Consider the following 19269-nt stretch of genomic DNA (forward strand, 5'->3'; position numbering starts at 1 on the left):
CAAAAAGCAAGGGACCCAGTACTGAACCTTGCGGGACCCCACTGGAAACAGCCTTCCAGTCACAAAAACACCCACCAACCATTGTCCTTTGCTTACTGCCACTGAGCCAATTTTGGATCCAACTAGCCACTTTCCCTTGGCCCCCATGGGCTTTTACTTTTACTTTTTTGACCAGTCTGCCATGTGGGACCTCGTCAAAAGCCTTGCTAATATCCATGTACACTACATCAAACGTGTTACTCTCATCGACCCTCCTTGTTACCTGCTCAAAAAATTCAATCAAGTTAGTCAGACACAACCTTCCCTTAACAAATCCATGCTGACTGTCCTTGATTAACCCGTGCTTTTCTAAATAATGATTTATGCTGTCCCTCAGAATCGATACGAATAATTTGCCCACCACCGAGGTTAGACTGACTGGCCTATAATTACTCCATCTATCTCTTTCTCCCTTTTTAAACAACGGTACAATGTTAGCAGCCCTCCAATCTTCTGGCACCATGCCTGTAGCCAGGGAGGATTGGAAAATGATGGTCAGAGCCTCCGCTATTTCCTGCCGGAAACTTGCGGGTGCCTAATGAATATATTTAAACCAGGGTCCCGTGGTATAATTGGGACTCTGACTTGGTTAACTGGGCAGGACTACCATCTCATCCAGTGAACAACCCGCTCAGTAATACCTCGTGGGGTTGGCCTCAGAATCTAACTGAGCTGACTGGAGTCAAATTTAATTTGGAGAAATAGGATCTCTATGCTTTTCTGATCAATGCATTGTCAAGGCATTTCAGAGCTTGGAGATTGTATCCTTTTTAATTTATTTGCTTTACTCACCCTCACTAAGCAATTTCAACTTATCATGGGTGCTGTTTTTGCTTTTTTTTATTCTGGATGGATGAGCAGCCTCTGCAACCAGGACGCACAGAAGCTGGGCCTTTTGGGGCACACCAAGTGAGTGGAGCTACGAATAGAAGCCATACCCAGCCCACAGGGTCTATAGGCCAAAAGTCAGTGGAGCAACGTGTCAGGGTGCTGCGCTGCGCTGCACCAGGCCAGATGTTACAGATCTCTGCAGTCTCCTGCAACAGGACCTGCTGCCTGCTGGACTGGGGGGCCATGCTTTGCCAGTGGCTGTGAAAGTCACCACTGCCCTGAACTTTTTTGTCTCGGGCTCCTTCCAGGCTGCTACAGGAGACTTAATCCGCTTCTCCCAGCCTGCACAGCTGCATTAAGCAGGTCACCAATGCCCTCGTAAAAGAGCAAATCAGTACATTACTTTCACAATGGATACCAACAGCTAGAATAAGAGAGCTCTGGGATTTAAACCAGTGGCCAGCTTTCCTCATGTACAGAGCAACATTGACTGCATGCATGTGTTATCAGGGCACCAGAGAATGAGCCAGGAGCTTTTCTCAAGAGAAAGGTCTGAAATTCTTGAGCACATAACCTAGTCTGACAATTCAGTGCAGTACTGGGGGAGTGCTGCACTGTCAGAGGTACCGTCTTTCGGATGAGGTGTTAAACTCTCAGACAGATGTAAAATATCCCAGACACTATTCAAAGAAGAGCAGGGGTGTCCTGGCCGATATTTAATCCTCAACCAACATCACTAAAACAAATTGTCTGGTCATTTTCGCAGTACTGTTTTTGTGACCTTGGTTTGCACAAATTGGCTGCTGCGTTTCCTACATTATAACAGTGACATTTCAAAGAGTACTGAATGGGCTGTAAAATGCTTTGGGACGCCCTGAGGTTGTGAAAGGAGTGAGATAAATGTAAGTTCTTTCATTCCATCAATGTCCAACTGGTGTGTGATCACCACCAAAGGACCATGTGAGTCTGTGCCAGTTTTGCTGGCAGCTGCCACGATGCTTTCCTCCTGAGAGACTCATCCATCCTACCCCTCCAGGAATGTCAGAGGATAGCTGCTAAGTGGCAAAGGATACCCCTCCACACCTGCCTGATGGCACCCCTCCACAAACCCACCATGCCTAAATAGCACAGGCACAATAATAGCCATGAGATCACCAGTACCATTATTGAACACACTACTGGCATCTTGAAGCTATGGTTCCGGTGCCATGATCATTCTGAGGCTCCATACAGTATGCCCCAGACAAAGTGGGGAGTGTCATAGTCGTGTGCTGCACTCTGCACAATTTGGATAGGCAACAAATACTGGAATTGGAGGAGGAATAGCAACAGCAAGAGGCCTCATCCGACGAGGAAGAATTGGGTGAAGATGAAGGCGAACTTGAAGTCTATTGAAGTCTATCACTATCCTCCTCACTGTTCACTACATTTCCAAATTTTGTGTCATCTGCAAATTTGGAAATTGTACCCTGCACACGAAAGTCCAAGTCATTAACATATATCCAGAAAAGCAGCGGTCCCAGCACTGACCCCTGGGGAGCACCACTGTCCCTCCAGTCCGAAAAACAACCGTTCACCACTACTCTCTGTTTCCTGTTTCTTAGCCAATTCTGTATCCATGCTGCTACTGCCCCTTTTATTCCATGGGCTTCAATCTTGATGACAAGTCTATTATGCAGCATATAAAGTAACAGTTATGATTACACTCATTTAATTCAATCAGTACGAATTGTCTTTGTGTAATTATATAAAACTAACCCACATCAGTGGATTATCTTGCTTAACTTAAACAAAATATTTCCTAACTACTCGCTTGCATTCTCCTTCTCAGCCTGTCGAAAGCTCTTGCAGCTCTCTGTTTAAAAATCTGACTGGCTTTCTGTATCTCTGGGGGTAATTTTAACCTCCAAGAACGGGTGGGCTGGGGGTGGGTGGGTAGTAAAAATTGTTGAAAACTTCATCCCGGCTCCAACGCATCCACTTCCGGGTTTAACCCAGGTGCGTTTGGATGCACGCACACAACAGAAACCCAGAAGTCCTGTCCCCACTTAAAGCCAGCGGGCCGATACATAAAGAAGCACTGTACCTCATTGCGATAGTTGAGGCACTTAATTTTTTGTGTATTAGAAATGCAAAATGAATATATCCTTACCTGGTCAGATTTCCCATCGCTTCTGATTCACATCAGGTGAAAGCAGGCGAGAAGGGCCGAATCCATGAGGTGAGTGCCTTTATCGCACTGCTTGTGGCCAGGAGGAGCAGGAGTGCCTCATCCAGGCCCAACAAGCTCACCTGGCGTGACAGGACACCTGCCACCAGTCAATGTCCTCTCCCCTGATGGTGGATCCCCCCCACGATGGTGAAAACCCCCACCCCCACTCCGATGGTGGGCCACCACCCCCCCCCACCCCGATCTTGTCCAAGGCCCATCCGATGTCGTCGACGTACCCCCCCCCCCACACTTAATGATTTCTTCCACGGCCCACGATCTCTCTCCCCCTCCCTCCATTTTCTCCCATTTGTGGCTCCTTTCCCTCCCAACAGGCAGGTGGCCTGTCAATCTCGTTGCGTGGCGCGTGGGAAACGTGGAAGCACACATAGTTACCTGCGACGCACTCAATTGACTTCTGGGTTCCCGGCTCCGAGCTTAAAATCATGCCCTCCATCTCTGTTTTTATCACCCTGTGTTCACAGACAGAAATGAAGGCTGGCCAGACCATCCGAGGACCAAAGACTTCCCAATAAAATTTATGTGGTGTATTTACCGATTACAGAGACAATTGCTTATTGTTAACAGTCTTTGGGAAGACAATGGGCCCGATTTTAGCACCCGCTATCGGGTGCGTTCTCGGCGGGGGGGGCCTCAAAAATCGTGAAATGCAGGATCCCGCCCACTTCCGGGTTCCCCGCTGACGCGCCGGCGTGCACGCGCAGCCCCCGCTGGTGGGAATCCCGCAGGCAATTAAAGCCAGCGGGATGCCACTTGAGAGTATTTATTTAGCTATTTCAGGTCATTAACTGACCTGATTAGGGGACTGTGTGTGATTTTGGATCAACATGGGACTGTTTCCCACACTGGGGGAAACACTCCCAGATCGAATGGACGTGTTGCAGCTGTCAGCCTGTGGCAGCTGCAGAGGTCCATTTGACAGGTGGGGGGGAGACCCTCACCCATTGCAGGAGGCCACTCTGTCACTTGGGACAAAGTTTGGCCTCCACCACCCTCCTCCTGACGGTCAAAGTCACCAACTTGCACGCTTACCCCGGGGTCCGGCGACATGTACCTACCTTGCGGACCCCCTCAGATGTACATCTTGCGGATGGGGGCAGCCGTAGCTGCAGTCATGACCTCGGAGGGCGAACAGCATCACCAGCCTCGCCATCCACGCCGTCCACCTCTGACACGTGGAGCTCCACAACAGAGTGCTGTGACACATCCACCTGTACAGCAGGAGGGAGGGCTACCGCAGAGAGAGATGCGTCGCAGAGGGCACTACCCTCGCCACAGAGTCCACAGACCGAGGTTCAGCCTCCTGGACCTCTCTGAGTAGCAGTGCACACGGAGGCTCAGAGTCACTCGACATGTAGCCGTGGACATCTGCAGCCTCTTTCATGCCGAGCTGCTCCTGGCTGGCCCGTGCACCATCTTCCTACCTGTCGCTGTCAAAGTCACCACTGCCCTCCCGAACTTCTCCTCCACAGCCTTCCAGGGTGCAACCGGGGACATCGCCGATGTCTCTCAGTCGTCTGCGCAGAAGAGCCCCGCAAATACACCTACACCCACTCTGCAGTGACACAATGGGTGGCATCAGTGGTGGGTCCTCATAGTGATACCCAGGAGCGGGCATTATTGCACAAACCAGACAGGATTCGCGAAGACATGGCAGTAGTGGTGCCAATATAATGTGTGATGTGAGTTGTTCTGAAATTCAATAGAAGTAACAACCATGACAAACCCTCAAACACCCTTGTGCATCCCCTTCATGCTCACGAAACATTTGCCTTACGCTGCCTACTGCACATATGTGATGCATGCCCTGTGGCTGCAGCACAGGTGGTGGCAGGTTGAGTGAGGCTGGCCGTGAGAGAGATGCACGAGAGAGTGAGTATGGGATAGAGCCATGAGATTGTACGAGGATTGGGTTGCGTGGTAGTTCTCTGGACTCGGCAAAGTCCCGGCAGATTGGAAAACTGCTAATGTAACACCCTCGGCAAGTGAAAGTTACGAATGCTACGTGCATTCAGATAAAGAACTTTCAAATATGTTTTGTGACACTTAGTTCCTGCTTTTTCCTTTTTTAACACTTTACCTTTTACTCCATACCTTCTGTCCCTTCCTGACATGCTTTCCTCTGTCTCCCTGCTCAGGTTCCCAACCCCCTGCCACAGCTTTGATGCTGGGTTAATCGCCTTACGCCTTCTAGTTTTTATTTTATCTGTCGTGTCTAAAGTACACTTTCTTTCCGCTGCTCTACGCTTTTCCCTTTCCCTGCCACTAGAGTCCCCTGTTTGTCCAGTGTTGGGATATTCTTCGTGTCCTCTACCGTAAAGACTGAAACAAAATATTTGTTCAGCATTTTTGCCATCTCCATGGCACCGGCTCGGCAAGTGAAAGGCTGGCTACTGAGAGACCGGGGCTATCCCCTCATGCAGTGGCTCACGACTCCGGTGCAGCATGCACGCACACGTACAGAGCAGGCCTACAACGACTGCCACGGGCAACATCGTCGAGCCCACCATAGGCCTCCTAAAGCAACGCTTCCGCTGCCTGGACCATTCTGGAGGAGCCCTGCAGTACTCTGCTGAACGGGTGTCAAGATTCGTCACGGCTGCATAACCTCGCCATTATCAAGGACCAGCCCTTACCACTGATTATCTGGCAAGGCCTTGAGGAGGAGGAGGAGCCGGAGGAGCAAGTGGAGGAAGACGCAAGGGGGCAACAAGGAACACGGCTTGTCTGCAAGGGCAATGTGTGCCCACCTGATTCGTGAGCGATATCAAAAACGTAAACGACATCTCCCAAGTCACGGCGGGGTGAGTACTGGCGAGGTGAGTAGGTGCAGGTAAGATGAGGATGGGGATTGAGTGGGTATGAGGGGTGATGTGACAGATTAGTGTTGGCAGTGCCGAAGGAGATGTGGGGTGGGGGCAGTGATGTGGCAGACGGAGTGTAGGGGAATGAGTAAGTGTACTCACTGTGGCTGACCTACTGAGGTCATTGGACCGCCTCCTGCACTGTGTGCAGGTGGGCGATATGTTGGTGGCGCAGGTGACCCCCTCTGCCACCTCGAGCCAGGCCTTCCTGGTGGCGGAGGCGGGCCACTTCCTCCCGCCCGCCGGGTGGAAGATCTCTGTCCTCCCCCTCCTCCTCACCCCATGTATTGATACCTGGGGTGAGGCATCATTAAACTGGGAGCAGCCTTCCCCCTGGGCTGCTCCATGCAGTCATCTTTGTTATTTGTTGCAGCATCTGTCAGTGGAGGACTGCTCCTTTAAATAGAGCACCTCCAGCTGACAGATCTTACTGCGCATGCGCAGCCCGCCCGACGAGCAGGTAAGTGGCTCCAATTAGTGGTTTGCCTGCTACGATCGCGCGGGAAACCCACTAATTTCACCGGGCGCGTAACCCACGCGCCCGCTTGCCCACCCGCCGAGAACCCGCACCCCTGCTAAAATCGGGCCCATGTCAAAGCCTAGCTCACTAGCATTTTAACCACTTTTTGTCTCAGTGCATTAAAAAAAAACTTGTGTGAATGCACTTTGCTTTAAAACGTAACCGGTAAAGTGTAACTCTTTTTTTCCAAATCCTTTCTGTGGAAAAACAGTCAAAAAATCCCTAAACATGACAGTGGCACATCAGGAAGTGGTAACTGCATGTTTTCATTAGGAATCTGCTTACATTAGAGTTGATAAGTGTAGTTGACTGTATTCATAATTAAAGACCGTTTAATAACGGTAACCCATTCAAACTTAATAATTCTTCATTCTTTTTTTCTTCAGCCCATTGGAACGGGGCTGGCGGAAACAAAAAGAAGGTGCACCCCCTCAGCCCAAGGTGCGTTTACGACAGGAAGTGGTCAGTGTGAATGCACAGAGGAGAGGCCAGCGCATTGCTATACCTGTAAAGAAACTACTCGCCAAGGAAAAGAGACCCTATGGACTAGGCATGGTGGGAAAGCTAACAAATCGAACGTATCGCAAACGGATAGACAGCTATGTGAAGAAACAAATAGATAATATGGATGATCACCGGTAAGAAGAACAGTCTGAGTCGAATTTACAGATTATTTAATATCAACTTTAATGAGTATCAGTGATTATATGCGTTCACCTTATTCCGAGGGTGTTGAGATGTTTTTGACAATGGAGTGTTGGGACCCTTGGGTTCCATATGAAGGGTGCCTTCCTGGACATTCTTAGTTCTTTTTCTATAGTTCAGAAGCTTCTCCATAGATTGACTCAGAAGTTGGCATTTTCTGTTTATTGCACACATTTTCAAGAGCTGTTTAAAGTGCCAGTGACCATTCTTCCATCCTCATTGGGTTGCCAAGCTTGTGGTATTGTAATCTATAAGCTAACGTGTTTAGAAAAATTGTTCATGGTTTTCTTTCTTCCTCACTCCCTCTTTTGTCAATTTTCTACTTTTCCTTTCTCCTCTCTGGAAGGCATTGGCTCCTTCTGGAGTGTGGTTCCACAGGCACTGGATTCCCTGTACTACCGCGCCCCACTGACTATTTTTCATGTGTGAACCTAGACAGTGATTGCCATCAGATTATTCAAACATGGGAGGCATTGCGGCCCAGCGTGACCTGTTGTCACCCAATGGCCACACATACGCACTTCCAGCAGGGATTGTTGTATAGGAACAAGAGCCCTGACCAAATTCCCTCCCTAACCCAGGAGTGCCAAAGCCAATCGTAGAACTTCGCTTTGCCCTGGCTGAGATCAAGTAACTTGGCCCAGCCTGGGGTTCCAACCTTGGACCTGTCTAGTTTGTATGGATCAGCTGTTCACTGCCTAAACCAGCTGACCTATTGGTAAAGCACACTGGCCCTGATATTTACGGTGAGGTGGGGAGGGAGCAGGGGTGCACGTCTGTGGCCTGGAAACCCGGAAATACCGGGAAAGCGGAGATCCTGTCGAATTTAACGGCAGGACCTCATTACAATTTTTTTACTCCACTTCCCGCTGGGGACGGTCACCGGCAATTGGAAAGATCACCGGAGAGAGAGATCACGGCAGAAGGTGGGGGTGGGGGGAGCAGTTCTGTTCCTCCTGACCCAAAAGCAGTGCTGGAAAAGCACTTACCTGCTGGATCCACCATTCCACGGTGGTCCCCAAAGCCATGATAGCAGCAGTTTGAACTGCCATTGCAGTAGCCTGAGCTTCAACCAAAGCTTGCAGACCTTTCATGGGGACCACCATGGAACAGGCAGAGAACACCATTTTTAACGCACTGTCTTAACCACGAACACCTGAACATGCCTTAGAGTTCCTGGAGGACCCCCCCAGCGCTATTTAAAGGGATCATGCAGAATGCGAGCAAGCACGAAGGTTTGCTCGCATTGCAGGCTTTCCCATGGTGCAGGCTGCAATTGACTGCACGCATATTGCCTTGCGTGCTCCACATATCAACTCGGCCATCTTCATGAACCGAAAGGGGTTCCACTCCCTGAGGCTGCAGCTGTTGTGCAACCGCACACATCGTATCATGGAGGTCAACGCCCGCTACCCTGGGAGCAGTCACGACGCCTTCATTTTGTGGCATTCCAACGTGCCAGCTATCTTTGCACCGGCTCGGCAAGTGAAAGGCTGGCTACTGAGTGACCGGGGCTATCCCCTCATGCGGTGGCTCACGACTCCGGTGCAGCATGCACGCACACGTACAGAGCAGGCCTACAACGACTGCCACGGGCAACATCGTCGAGCCCACCATAGGCCTCCTAAAGCAACGCTTCCGCTGCCTGGTCCATTCTGGAGGAGCCCTGCAGTACTCTGCTGAACGGGTGTCAAGATTCGTCACGGCTGCATAACCTCGCCATTATCAAGGACCAGCCCTTACCACTGATTATCTGGCAAGGCCTTGAGGAGGAGGAGGAGCCGGAGGAGCAAGTGGAGGAAGACGCAAGGGGGCAACAAGGAACACGGCTTGTCTGCAAGGGCAATGTGTGCCCACCTGATTCGTGAGCGATATCAAAAACGTAAACGACATCTCCCAAGTCACCAACAGTCCTACACTCCCCACCCATCCGCTCCCACATGACCATCAAATCGCCCTCCATCTAATTACACATTGCCTCCTCCCTCAGCTCATTGCAAAATAAAAACCACCACCAAATGCAAATTCAATGTCACATTTATAAATTAACAAATGAAATGATGCAAACAAAAGGAAAATATTCACCCTTGTGCATTCCCTTAGTGCCTGTTGTCCATGTGCCTTTACCTATCCTGGTGCTCCTACAAGGTGCTTCCCCAATGGCTGGAGCATTGGTGGTGGAATGCTGCTGACCTTCAATCAGATGGCCTTGGACGACAACCCTCGAGCAGCTCTGGACTGGGAGAGCCCGGCTTTAGACTGTACCATCTCGACATGGGCAGCAGCAGTCTGGTCTGACTGGCTGATAGGCAACAGCAAGGGCACTGGCGGAGTGGCAGGGGTGGGAGCAAGTATGCAGTTCCGGAGAGAGGACAGTAGGTCCGACTGTCATGGCACCACTGCCAATCGCATGGGGCGGAGGCTCAGCAATCCTGGTGATGAGAACAGATTGCTGGAGTGCTGTGACGCCCTGGAAGCCCCATTACACAGTGGTCCCCAAAGCCACAATAGCAGCAGTTTGAACTGCCATTGTAGCAGACTGAGCTTCAACCAAAGCTTGCAGACCTTTCATCACATCGGTTTGTGCTGCAATGGAAGCCGCGACATCAGCCATCAGACGTTGCGTCATGGTGGGTTCCTCAGGTGTGCTCGTGAAGCTGACCACCCGTTCCATTTGAGAAAGGATGGGCTCCAAGCTAAGCCCTGTTCCAAGTTTGAAGTGGCAGGGGGATGGGAACCTGAGCGGGGAGTCAGAAGAGAATAAAGTTGAGAGCAGCAAGAGAGGGGAAGACCCAGGGGAAATCTACAGTACAAATAGTACAAACAGTTGTTCAAGAACAAGTGAAAGGGAAAAGCGTAGAGCAGCAGAAAGAAAGTGTACTTTAGACACGACAGATAAAAAAAAACTAGAAGGCGTAAGGCGATTAACCCAGCATCAAAGCTGTGGCAGGGGGTTGGGAACCTGAGCAGGGAGACAGAGGAAAGCATGTCAGGAAGGGACAGAAGGTATGGAGTAAAAGGTAAAGTGTTAAAAAAGGAAAAAGCAGGAACTAAGTGTCACAAAACATATTTGAAAGTTCTTTATCTGAATGCACGTAGCATTCGTAACAAAATGGAGGAGTTAACGGCACAAATAACGACGTATGGGTATGATCTTGTGGCCATTACAGAAACATGGCTGCAGGGTGACAACGACTGTTAAATACCCTGGCATATTTAATTCCCAATCAGGAAGGACAGGCAGGAAGGAAGGGGAGGTGGGGTGGCTATGTTAATAAAGGAAGGAATCACTGTAATACTGAGAAATGATATTGGGACAAAGGATCAGGATAATGAAACAGTTTGGGTAGAGATAAGGAATAATAAAGGGAAAAAAACACTAGTGGGCTTAGTATATCGGCCTCCTAATAATTGCAACTCTGCTGGAAGAAGTATTAATCAGGAAATAGTCGGGGCATGTAATAAGGGAACAGCTATAATTATGGGGGATTTTAACTATCATATTAACTGGACAAATCAAATTGGGCAGGGCAGCCTTGATGAAGAGTTTATTGAGTCTATTAGGGATGGATTTCTTGAGCAGTATGTAACTGATCCTACAAGGGTGCAAGCAACCTTGGACCTGGTCCTGTGTAATGAGCCAGGATTAATTAATAATGTCCTAGTTAAGGATCCCCTTGGAATGAGTGACCATAACATGGTTACATTCCATATCCAATTAGAGGGTGAGAAGGTTGGTTCTCAAACAAGCGTACTGAGCTTGAATAAAGGAGACTATGATGGTATGAGAGCGGAATTGATTAAAGTGGACTGGGAAAATAGATTAAAGGGTAAGACGGTACACGAGCAGTGGTGTTCATTTAAGGAGTTATTTTACAACTTTCAAAAAAATATATATTCCACTGAGGAAAAAAGGGTGTAAAAGAAATGACAGCCATCCGTGGCTAAGTAAAGAAATTAAGGATAGTATCCGACTAAAAACAAGGACATATAAGGTAGCCAAACTTAGTGGGAGGATAGAAGATTGGGAAGTCTTCAAAAGACAGCAAAAAGTAACTCAAGGATTGATTAAGAAAGGGAAGATAGATTATGAAAATAAATTAGCAAAAAATATAAAAACAGATAGCAAGAGTTTCTATAGTTATATAAAAAGAAAAAGGGTGACTAAGGCAAACATAGGTCCCTTAGAGGATGAGACCAGGAAATTAATGGTGGGAAACATGGAGATGGCAAAAACGCTGAACAAATATTTTGTTTCAGTCTTTACGGTAGAGGACACGAAGAATATCCCAACACTGGACAAACAGGGGACTCTAGTGGGGGAGGAGCTAAATACAATTAAAATCACTAAGGAATTGGTACTCAGTAAATTAATGGGACTCAAGGCGGATAAATCCCCTGGACCTGATGGCTTACATCCGAGGGTCTTGAGGGAAGTGGCAGCAGGGATTGTGGATGCTTTAGTAATAATTTTCCAAAATTCTCTGGACTCGGCAAAGTCCCGGCAGATTGGAAAACTGCTAATGTAACACCCTTATTTAAAAAGGGTAGTAGGCAGAAGGCTGGAAATTATAGTCCAGTTAGCCTAACATTTGTGGTGGGTAAAATTTTGGAGTCTATTATTAAGGAAACAGTAGCGGAACATTTGGATAAACATAATTTAATAGGACAAAGTCAGCATGGCTTTATGAAGGGGAAGTCATGTCTGACAAATTTGCTTGAGTTCTTTGAGGACATAACGTACAGGGTGGATAAAGGGGAACCAGTGGACGTAGTGTATTTAGACTTCCAGAAGGCATTCGACAAGGTGCCACATAAAAGATTATTGCTCAAGATAAAGAATCACTGGATTGGGGGTAATATTCTGGCATGGGTGGAGGATTGGTTATCTAACAGGAAGCAGAGAGTTGGGATAAATGGTTCATTCTCGGACTGGCAACCAGTAGCCAGTCGTGTTCCGCAGGGGTCGGTGCTGGGTCCCCAACTCTTTACAATCTATATTAACGATTTGGAGGAGGGGACCGAGTGTAACATATCAAAGTTTGCAGATGATACAAAGATGGGAGGGAAAGTGGAGAGTGAGGAGGACATAAAAAACCTACAAGGGGATATAGACAGGCTGGGTGAGTGGGCGGAGATTTGGCAGATGCAATACAATATTGGAAAATGTGAGGTTATGCACTTTGGCAGGAAAAAAAATCAGAGAGCAAGTTATTATCTTAAAGGCGAGAAACTGGAAAGTACTGCAGTACAAAGGGATCTGGGGGTCCTAGTGCAAGAAAATCAAAAAGTCAGTATGCAGGTGCAGCAGGTGATCAAGAAGGCCAACGGAATATTGGCTTTTATTGCTCGGGGAATAGAATATAAAAACAGGGAAGTATTGCTGCAGTTATATAAGGTATTGGTGAGACCGCACCTGGAATACTGCGTACAGTTTTGGTGTCCATACTTAAGAAAAGACATACTTGCTTTCGAGGCAGTACAAAGAAGGTTCACTCAGTTAATCCCGGGGATGAGGGGGTGGACATATGAGGAGAGGTTGAGTAGATTGGGATTCTACTCATTGGAGTTCAGAAGAATGAGAGGCGATCTTATTGAAACATATAAGATTGTGAAGGGGCTTGATCGGGTCGATGCGGTAAGGATGTTCCCAAGGATGGGTGAAACTAGAACTAGGGGGCATAATCTTAGAATAAGGGGCTGCTCTTTCAAAACTGAGATGAGGAGAAACTTCTTCACTCAGAGGGTAGTCGGTCTGTGGAATTTGCTGCCCCAGGAAGCTGTGGAAGCTACATCATTAAATACATTTAAAACAGAAATAGACAGTTTCCTAGAAGTAAAGGGAATTAGGGGTTACGGGGAGCGGGCAGGAAATTGGACATGAATTTAGATTTGAGGTTAGGATCAGATCAGCCATGATCTTATTGAATGGCGGAGCAGGCTCGAGGGGCCGATTGGCCTACTCCTGCTCCTATTTCTTATGTTCTTATGTTATGTTCCTCCATACCCCTTGACATTGTGTGCAGGCTTTCTGGCAGGCCTTCCAGTGCACCAAGCATTTGGTTGTGTATTTCCATCAGCCGTCTTCTATAGCCTGGCCCATCGAAGTCCTCATCTGACTCCCCTGCAGTAGAACGAGTGTGCAACCTCGCCCTCCGGCAAGCTGGCACCTATGGTATCCGTTCCCCCTGCCACGGCACTTGTGCCTGGTGTCTCACCACGTGCAGATCCCTCCTCAAACCTAGCCTCTAAAGGATGCGTAGTGTCAGTATCTGAGCAGGTGGATGCGAGTGTCAGATCAAGTGACAGTGTGGCTTCATTATCATTGTCTTCCTCCTCCTCCACATCGGACGGTGCCGGCTCCAGCTCTTGAGTATGTGCAATGACAAAGGGAAACAGGTTGAGATGTGCAGCGTGGAGAGGAGCAAGTGAGACGTGTGTGCCGACATCATCTGCAGCACGTGAGTCATAAAAGATTGAGAGATGAGGGAGATATGGGAAACGAGAAGGAGCATTAGGGCATTAGGTATGCAGAGAACCCCTTCGTCGGACCTCCAGCGCTGCCAGCGGTCATGGCCGCAGCGACAGCCTGCCCAATGATCTGAAGCACCGTCTCCTCCAGGGGGGTGAGGATGTGTAGGCGTGCTCGTCCACCCTCAGGTCTCTCCTGCTGCCAGCTGTTTTGTGCCACCTTCTCCTGCAGGACAGAGGGCAGTGAGTATCCTGCAAGGTGTCTGGGTGATGTGCCTGTCATGTTTGAATAGCCGCCAGTGTGTGTGTGACATGTGAGTGGTGATAGTGTGGCCTGCAAGTTAGGTACTATGTAAGGGTGAGATGCAGCAAGCTAAATGCAGCATTGCGTACAGATGGGCAGTGTTTGTTGGTGGGTGGGTGACAGGAGGGGTCGTGCGTGGAGCAGTGTTGCATTTGGTGGAATGTGCCTCTTCACATTTGTATTCACTCACTTTGACCACTCATGTCAAATCATTAAACTTTTTTCGGCATTGCACCCACATGCGTGGTGCAATGCTCCTGGCATTCACCTCCTGGGCCACATCCTCACATTGCCTGCGAAGCTGGTGTCTGGAGGGTCTCCTCCCACCCTGCGGGTACAGGATGGTCCTGCTTTCCTCCAGTGCGTTGGCGGAGAAGCGTGGGGTACACTCTCTTGCTGGTCCAGCAATCCTTCCAGCCATCCTGCACTCCTCCCAGTAGACTGTGCACCTCCCCTTTTAAGAGATGCAGGCTGCCTGTGACAAGTGTTGGCCCCACCTCATTTTGGGCTTCCTGCTTCTTCCGTGCCACCTGCGCTGCAGAGAGGCTGCACGGCGGAATCACGCTAATGATCAGGCAGCACGAAGCTCACGCACTGTCTTCGCCGGAAGCACCGGGTGCGGATTAATCGCGGATTGCGATACCCGCGCCCGTTTTCGGGGGTAAACTAATTTAACCCCCCCCCCCCCCCCCCACATTGTGTCTTAAAACATTACGTACGTGAGGGGGCCATGCACTTCACAAGGCTAAGTAGAGTTGAGTGTGCATCGAAATTAACTACTGTTCTGAATATTGTCAAACTTAACTGAGAAAGAGGAGTGTAACTTGGATTCAGTGCACTTTGAGACTATTCATTTCAGACAATATTCCAGCAGGAAAGCTGTATTCATTTTAAATCTAGTTGACATAAACTAGCATTCCCTTTTAATTATCCTGGGTATGGTACTGAATGTTTCTTAATAATAAAGGAGACAGCTGATCCACAGGTCTTGGAGCCTTCAGGAATGTTAAAAGGACTTTACTCCTGTTGTCATTTCTGTAATTCTGTCATATTACAAATGAGCTTCATGTAGTAGAGTTACACAGCCTCTCCAGAGCAGGTTACTTGAACAGAGTAAACATTGTTTAATTTGATGAGAAGCTAAATTTTAGACTGGCTATAATATTAAATGTTCAAACAATTACTTCAAAACAATTTGTTGATCACTAAGAGCGGCTCCCTTTTCCTTTCAGGCCATTTTTCACATACTGGATTACATTTGTGCATATATTGATCACTATCCTAGCGGTGTGTATCTATGGAATTGCTCCAATAGGATTTTCTCAACATGAAACTGTAGATTCAGTAAGTAATAAATCAATAATAAAGAAATCCTTTTCTATCCCAGCACCAGGTGAGTACACTAGGAACACTGGTTTTATGGAACTACAACATGGCTTCTATTTGAGCTCTGTAAGAATTAGTTCACATCTCTGAAGTAATTTAGTTTTAGTATGTAAACTACAGAAGTATTTTGTTATGCTTCTGCTTCTATTATCAGGACTATCTAATACCTCAGATCTGACAATCTTTTGTGTTTTTCTTTATTGTTGGTTGGAATGTTTTTTAAAAAAAAGACCAGCTGTGTTTTTAATAGGACATTTCATTGACCATGACAACAAGAAGTGCTTTTTTGCATATCCAGCTTCGATGAACACATTCAAATAAAATTAAGTAACATTACATACGAAAGCTAAGGGGTGTATTTTCCGCTGGTCAATAATTTTTAGCGAAACCATTTTTATACACGTGTCTACATTGCTGATCAAATTAGTGTCTTTGAATTAGTGCCTGTTCCCTTCGGTGTTCTACAGTCTGTCTGAAAAGCACTTTTAACATTTTCTTCCAATTTATGAGCTGGAGGGCTGGATTTTTCTCCACTACAATGCTGGAAGTTGGGCAATTTAGCAGCGTAAAATCAAGGAAGGTGAAGTGTAGACACATCCCCAGCCCAACAGTGAAGGAGTTCGGCCCACTCGTCACTGCCCTGCCATGTGTAAATGGTTATGGGGAGGCAGGGCCTGGAAATCTGGCCAGTTTCACTACCTTCCACCACTCCTGCTGCCGATCCAGGACCACCAGGAGAGAGGCGGCGTTGGACCATGTGGTAGCAGCAGAAGGCCCACTGAAGCCCTCGTTTTAGGCCTCGGTTCCATCCAAGGCCTAAAAGGAAACTTGCAAGGAGATCTTTGGGGTTCTTCTGTCCCCTTAAATTTGGTCTGCTCCTCTTCCAGTATGCCACTGCAGCACCACCACATCTTCCTCCCTCGTGGAGGTGGGTGCCCTCTCGGTAGTGGAAAATGGGTCGGGGTGGCAGACAAAAGTCCCGCCCGAACCCTCCTCTGGTTTAGAGCCTACCCCAGAGGACAATCCATGCTTTTAGCTGCATATTGTTTTGCTGTTGATTCTGTTCTTTTCATTCTGCTTTACATTTATTATTCACATCTCATACATCTAATCATTTTCATTTGCTTTCGCAGATTTTAAGAAATAAAGGTGTCTATGAAAATGTTAAATTTGTGCAGCAAGAAAATTTCTGGATTGGACCAAACTCTGTAAGTGAGTTTGAATTCTGTTTAACAACTTTTAATTTAACTTCTGTAAGGATTGTTGTAATTACAACAGTAGTTGATCTATGGAGAAATGAACTCTTAAATTAACGTATCATTTAGTTTTTGTTTAAAGTTCAGTGTCTCTACATATTGTGATTTCTGTGCCTGAATTTCTATAACCGTGGAAAGATAATGGCCTAAAAATTCGGCCGTTTGTCGGGGACCCAACGACCTTCTAAGCCTCCAATATGGCGGGAGGAAGCACATGCTTATTACGAGCTGGAAGTGCACCCTTCGTCAATTTGGTAAAGGCCAAAAAATCAGCGTGCAGTTCCCCCGCTTGAAACCGGCCTTAAGCCCTTTGCGTATGCAAATAAGGGGCCTAACAACTGTTTAAAGCCTCCACTGCAAGGTTGGTTTATCCTGAGGCAGCCAGCTTTGGCTGTACTCAGGCCGCATGTAGGCCTGGTTTTCCTAACAGGCGGTCCTCAAAGCGACCGCTGGAGGCCGTAACCAACAATGTAAGTTTTTAAAATATACTTACCTGAATGCGGAGCCGGGAGGAGCAGGAGTGCTCCTGTCATGTTTTGCCCTTTCAAGAAGAAGCTTCTTAAAAGTGAACTGTTTGAATTTTGATTGCTGCAACTAAAATTGTGAAAATTTAGTGCTCCTCTAACCCTGACTTTTTTGGAGGCCAAAGAAAATGAACAAGGGCGCTCGATTATCAGCCTGCAAACCTTAAGCAAAAGTAGAGAAATCTTTTCAAATGGACTTGCTCTTTAAACAGTGCTGGATATCCCACCTTCGAATCAGCAAACTCTCTGTGTGTGGTGAATTATGCACTGCAAGTTTGCTTTGAAATGAAATTAAGTGCAACCCCTGGAAGATTAATTTGGGCTCTAAACTTGCACCACAATGTTCCCCTACCATCATGGAAAATGAAACCCCCTGCAATCTTTCCTCATAGTTCATCTGCTTTATCTTAGACATCAGTATTGTTGTATTTCTCTGTACCCTAACCACCAAATGTGGGGTAGAAAAGAGAACTGAACACAGTTATCGAAGTGTGGTTTGACCGCTGCATTGTAAAGCCTTAGCATAACCCCTGAAGGTCTGTATCCTTCTGTCCAAGATGCAGTTTCCAAGTTGCAGTGTGCGCTTGCATACACTGGAGAGTTCATGCGATGCTGTAGTTCTTCCTGCCTAAATAGCATAGTGGCTAGTATAACTTGGTGATCTCGATTTCCATGCCTCAAATTGGAGCTGGTATTATTATGCCCTTCATAGATATTCTCTCTTTACCAAATTCATGATTAGTCTAGGCTTTTTATTGATTTTGCCATTACCGTGATCGTGTTATACTTGTTGCAGGAGGCCTTAATCCACCTTGGAGCAAAGTTCTCTCCGTGTATGAGGCAAGATCTGCAAGTGCATGATTTAATTACACAGGAAAGAAAAGAGGAAAAGAAATCTGCCTGCTGTGTACGAAACGACAAGTCAGGGTGCGTTCAAACCTCAGAGAAAGAGTGCTCGGTAGGTAAATGTTTTTCCAGAAAAATGTTTAAAGCACAAAGTTAAGAAGAGATGCTGCCACCTTTTGCTTTTTAATTCACTATTTAAGATATTTCTGAACAGGCAGATTTAAATCCTGGCAGTGAAAGTTAAAGAAATGCCTACAAATATCTAATTTGACAATCGCAGGTCTGAGAGGATCCTGAGCCTCACTGAGTGAATGAAACTCTGAAGGTAATTTCCTAAACGCACATTATAACAAATGTCAAACCCGAACGAAGTTCACTCTGCAATCACTCTTGAAGAGAGTACAGATACAAAGGAATGTTAAATTGGTACAGTGGGTTTGCTCTGGGAAGGTTAGGATTACTATAGAGTAAGGTCACCATCATCACTTGCCATATAAATATGCAGTATTGGTATTCATCCATTGAGGCAATTACTCTAACTCGTTCTTCACGTCCATAAATCATCCCGAATAATACTGTGAATGAATGGCTGGCTGTTTTTTCTCCAGAACTTGATTTTTAGGGGATAAACATTATATGATGATAAACTTGTTTGTGTAGGTGTAATAATCTTAATTCCAAGTCTGTTAATGAGCTTTAAAGTGGTGTTTTTTTTAATTAGTTCATGGGATGTGGGCGTCGCTGGCAAGACCAGCATTTATTGCCCATCCCTAACTGCCCATGAGAAAGTGGTGGTGAGCTGCCTTCTTTGAACCGCTGCAGTCAGTGTGGTGAAGGTTCTCCCACAGTGCTGTTAGGTAGGGAGTTCCAGGATTTTGACCCAGCGACGATGAAGGAACGGCGATATATTTCCAAGTCGGGATGGTGTTTGACTTGGAGGGGAACGTGCAGGTGGTGTTGTTCCCATGCGCCTGCTGCCCTTGTCCTTCTAGGTGGTAGAAGTCGTGGGTTTGGGAGGTGCTGTCGAAGAAGCCTTGGCGAGTTGCTGCGGTGCATCCTGTGGATGGTACACACTGCAGCCACTGTGCGCCGGTGGTGAAGGGAGTGAATGTTTAGGGTGGTGGATGGGGTACCAATCAAGCGGGCTGCTTTGTCCTGGATGGTGTCGAGCTTCTTGAGTGTTGTTGGAGCTGCACTCATCCAGGCAAGTGGAGAGTATTCCATCACACTCCTGACTTGTGCCTTGTAGATGGTGGAAAGGCTTTGGGGAGTGGGGAAATGATGTCCCAGCCA

General features: G+C 47.3%; 1 protein-coding gene across 4 annotated transcripts in view; it reads left to right on the plus strand.

The window, feature by feature from the left end:
- rhbdf1a (rhomboid 5 homolog 1a (Drosophila)) overlaps positions 1-19269 on the plus strand; it is a 357313-nt gene that overhangs the window by 299029 nt on the left and 39015 nt on the right. For all 4 annotated transcript variants that reach the window (XM_068003135.1, XM_068003136.1, XM_068003137.1 and 1 more), the window contains 4 exons: positions 6871-7122; positions 15197-15308; positions 16484-16558; positions 17927-18088. In XM_068003135.1, coding sequence (XP_067859236.1) covers positions 6871-7122; positions 15197-15308; positions 16484-16558; positions 17927-18088 — 601 coding nt within the window. The remainder of the gene's footprint in view (positions 1-6870; positions 7123-15196; positions 15309-16483; positions 16559-17926; positions 18089-19269) is intronic.

The sequence above is a fragment of the Heptranchias perlo genome, chromosome 22, assembly GCF_035084215.1.
Source record: "Heptranchias perlo isolate sHepPer1 chromosome 22, sHepPer1.hap1, whole genome shotgun sequence".
In the NCBI taxonomy this organism is placed as follows: domain Eukaryota; kingdom Metazoa; phylum Chordata; class Chondrichthyes; order Hexanchiformes; family Hexanchidae; genus Heptranchias; species Heptranchias perlo.